Raw genomic sequence first — 4,448 nt, 5'->3', positions numbered from 1 at the left:
TAGAATTGTTACCTCACTAAAATACTTCGGAAGATTAAGTTCTGGAGTGCTCCGGAAGATAAACTTCCGAAATCCTTTAAAAATGAGGGTGCCAAATTTAAGTGCGTAGTAAATAAACCAACTGATACGATCCGGAAGTTTAACTTCTGGAGCACTTAAAAACTTAATCTTCCGGAGTATTTTAGTGAGGGTGACAATTCTAATGGATGGTGTGTGAAATCTAATTCCCACCAAACACGGTTCTCTAAAAACAGAATCAAAACAAACAAAACCCCTCTCATAAACAACAACAACAACAACAAACCGAAGCTTCCTTGCTCCGTTTTTCGTAGCCTCTCTCTCTCTCTCTCAAGAACCTTTCATTTATTACTTCACTATCTCACTCAACACACACTCTCTCCTCCATTTCGATTCAAAAACCTCCATCTTCAACTCTTCACTCTTTCTTTCCGATCTCACCCTCCCAATGCCACCATCCATTTCCTAACCATGTCAGTCTACGACGCCGCATTCGTCGACACAGAGCTTTCCAAACGCACCTCAATCTTCGGCCTCCACCTCTGGGTCGTAATCGGAATCCTCGTCGGCTCTCTCATCGTCATCTCCCTCTTCCTCCTCTCTCTCTGCCTCACCCGCCGCCGCCGCCGCACAACCAAAACCTCCTCCGCCGCCGCTGCCATTCCCTCCGCCACCCCCGTCGTCTCCAAGGAAATCCAGGAGATCGTCCACATCCCCACTTTGCCAGAGATCCACATCGACCCCATCAAACCTCACCATGCCTCCACCAGCGGCGAGAGCAAGGGGACTGCCAGCGTCTGTGAAACGGCATCGTCGTTTGGGAGTGGGAGTGTGGGCCCTGAAGTGTCGCATCTTGGGTGGGGGAGGTGGTATACGCTCAGGGAGCTGGAGGCTGCCACCAATGGACTGTGTGAGGAGAATGTGATTGGAGAAGGTGGATATGGAATCGTTTACCGTGGATTGCTCCCTGATGGTGCCAAGGTTGCTGTCAAGAATCTTCTGAATAACAAGTATGTTACTATTCTTCATTTTCACTTGCATCTTTAATTTTCACCATAACCATTCAATTCATTGTTTTTGTTCATTGCTCTGTACACTTAATTAAGATAATAGTAATGATGTTGTTGAGAAGATTAAAGGGTAAAAGGGAAAGTTTATAAAATAATTTCAGGATTGGATTTCTTAGTGTTTCAGTTTTCTTCTGTCATGGAAGAATATATTATCATGTTATTTGGCTCTACTTGGTTTCTGAATTTGTGCAAGAATATTAGGTGATAGTCAAAAGTGTAAACGTAAACCGGCTATTTAGGTATTGGTTTCTTACTGTTGAAGTTTCAACTTTATAGAAACTGGGTTTTCTTAATTTCTTGCCAGAGGTTGAAAAGTTCATGATCACTATGTATAAAATATGATATTTTGAATCAGAGGGAGGATTGAGGTAGTCAAAAGTGTTTGCTTGAGCGACGATGATGTTTATCCTGCGCAGTAATTGGCTCTTTATTGTATGCTAATGTTTTCTTGTGTTTTACTCTTGCTACTGTTTTCTACTTTTCAATCCTTTTTTTCGGTTGGATGTTATCCTTGTCTTCTTTTTTTTTTTCAATCCCTTGTTTCCATACTACTGAATTTATAATTTGTCACTTGTCATGAGTTTTGTGATGCCATTCATGGTTGATGGTTGGTTTTTTTCACTTTCTTTTTAAATTCATCACTAACTGTTGCTACAACTTAATGGAGGTTCTGTGGTCTTGATCTTGTTTTTTGGTTTCTCTTAGAAGTGAGAACTTAATGTTTAACTGATCATCCTCAGGGGCCAGGCCGAGAGAGAATTTAAAGTAGAGGTAGAAGTAATTGGCCGTGTGCGGCACAAGAATCTTGTTAGGCTGCTCGGATACTGTGTTGAGGGGGCATACAGGTATTTTTATTTTTTATTTCAATTTATTTAATTTTTAACATTGAATCTGAAATGTTATGGATGTAAATTACAGGATGCTTGTGTATGAATATGTTGATAATGGCAATCTGGAGCAATGGCTGCATGGGGATGTTGGATCTGTAAGCCCTATGACATGGGATATCCGGATGAACATTATATTGGGCACAGCAAAAGGGTACCATATTCATGATCTAATCTGCATTCATCAGCATCCATGTTGACGCTTGAAAGGTTTTGATCACAGTGATTTTCGTGTATCTTTTCAGATTGGCTTATCTTCACGAGGGTCTTGAGCCAAAAGTTGTTCACCGAGATGTGAAATCAAGTAACATACTCCTTGATCGCCAATGGAACTCCAAGGTTTCTGATTTTGGGCTTGCCAAGCTTTTACATTCTGATCACAGCTATGTCACCACTCGAGTGATGGGGACATTTGGGTTTGTATCATTTAGCTATGCATTCACCCATCTTTCTTACCAATTACAATTAGTTTCAGTTCCTTTATGAGTGCAATGCACTAGTAGTTTTTATTACTCTCAAATTTAAGGTCCATAGAGGTGATTCTCTCCCTTTCTCTTTCGGCAGTTATGTTGCACCAGAGTATGCCTGCACTGGAATGCTAACTGAGAAGAGTGACATTTATAGCTTTGGGGTACTTATCTTGGAAATAATCACTGGGAGAAGTCCTGTTGATTATAGTAGACCGCAAGGAGAGGTTAGAGACCATCGCCAACAACATTTACACTTATCGATGCAGTACTCTCTCTCTCTCTCTTTCCCCCTTAACTGTGAAAGCTTAAATTATTGCAGGTTAATTTAATTGAGTGGTTGAAAACTATGGTTGGTAATCGAAAATCCGAGGAAGTAGTTGATCCTAAGCTTCCTGAGAAACCATCTTCAAAGGCTCTTAAACGTGCCCTGTTGGTTGCTCTTCGATGTGTTGACCCTGACGCGTCAAAGAGGCCTAAAATAGGACATGTTATCCACATGCTTGAAGCTGACGACCTCTTATTCCGTGATGTATGTTTCATTTTCCCATCTCAACTTTACATTCAAAATTGTTAATACTCTGTTGTTCATCAATTTTTACCCTGCTGTCTGCACTCTGTAGGAACGAAGGATTGGGGGAGAATCTTCTCATTCCCATCGTGATTATCGACGTGAGCGTAGGGATTCAAGTTTAGATAGAAATCGGGTAGCTGAAGATATTACTGATCAAAGTGAAGATGACAGTAGTAGACATAACCTTCTGCCCACTAGGTTGAGAAGATAGTAGTCTGTTAGTTGAAAAGCAATGCGTTTGTTATTTTTGGTTACTAGTTTGCCAATATTTATTTCTACCTCAATGAGGAAACAAGAAATCATTTTTTCCTTCCTCTTATTTGCATAAATTTCCCCATTGCCACCTACCTACCTTAAATTGGAATTCATTTGTAATCTTGTATACTCTGATTCATTATTATAAAAATCAAAATTATTTCTCTTTCTATTTGTAAGACAATGTAGGATAAGCTTTGCATTAAAATTAGTACTTTTCTTGGTGTTCAAAATTTATTATCAAGTTCCTATCTTGGTGTTCAAAATTTATTATCAACTCCCACTGTCTGCATCATTTTGTTTTTAGCATTGCATTCTGGACTCTGGTCCATCATAAGATGAAACACTTGGCACTTTATGGGGTTAGATACCCTTGAGCACTTAGCCTACCATCCAGCTACATTGATGGGAAAGTTTTCATTGCATTAAACATCATTGCCAGATTCACTGTTTGGATGCTTGTGGGGAGTGGACCTGCAAGCCGGTTGATCGATCCCAACTGTATCTGCATTTTTTGTCATTCAGCTTAGATTTTGCCAAATGGAAGGCATGAATTTGGTGGTGTTTAGGTTTCACTATCAAAACACCAGAATACCACATAACATGCTCTGTGCATAGATTGCTGATAGCCGGCACTGATAGTTGCCTGATTGTGAACGTGGCATGGGGACACCTTTTGTCTATTGTTGCATTCTTCAATGAGTCTTATCAGAATTGATTGTAGGTAGAGTTGTTTTTAGTAAAATTGATTATGATAAAAGTGAGTTGAATGTGAAGTGATTTATGTTTTACTATATGTTTATGATAAAAGTGATTTTTTAAGCTTCATTTTGGATCTATAATCAACTTTGAAAGGAAATACCTACTCACCGAAATTATTTATGAGGAGAATCAATTTTTCACTCAATTGACTGTTATTCATCTATATATTTCTATTTGCTTTGGAACCTCACCTTTACTTGGGTCAGCAATAATTTAGTGAGACAGTTTTGTTAAGATTCATTAGTGAGTTGTCTATTGTTCGTAGGTCCGGCAATTTTGTGGCTGATTACTCGGTCAAGAACTCTTCAAAATTCTAGAATTCTGTTTGGATTGAAGAGGTTCCGCCGGAAGTAGAATCTTTGATTCAAGCTGATATACTGGCCTCTATGGCTTTTTTATTTTCTTTAATCAATTA

At 39.3% G+C, this 4,448-nt stretch overlaps 1 protein-coding gene across 1 annotated transcript; it reads left to right on the top strand.

Moving 5' to 3' along the window:
• The first annotated feature begins 284 nt into the window (after nucleotides 1-284).
• LOC130746153 (probable serine/threonine-protein kinase At1g01540) lies at nucleotides 285-3,443 on the top strand. The gene is made up of 7 exons (XM_057598701.1): nucleotides 285-1,028; nucleotides 1,829-1,933; nucleotides 2,007-2,129; nucleotides 2,221-2,391; nucleotides 2,540-2,669; nucleotides 2,765-2,974; nucleotides 3,066-3,443. The coding sequence occupies exons 1-7, from the start codon at nucleotides 490-492 to the stop codon at nucleotides 3,225-3,227; spliced, it is 1,440 nt and encodes a 479-aa protein (XP_057454684.1). The 5' UTR covers nucleotides 285-489; the 3' UTR covers nucleotides 3,228-3,443.
• The last annotated feature ends 1,005 nt before the right edge of the window (nucleotides 3,444-4,448 follow it).

Source organism: Lotus japonicus, chromosome 3 (assembly GCF_012489685.1).
Source record: "Lotus japonicus ecotype B-129 chromosome 3, LjGifu_v1.2".
Lineage (NCBI taxonomy): Eukaryota > Viridiplantae > Streptophyta > Magnoliopsida > Fabales > Fabaceae > Lotus > Lotus japonicus.
Note: the sequence above shows the minus strand (reverse complement) of the source record. Positions and strands in the feature narration are given on the sequence as shown.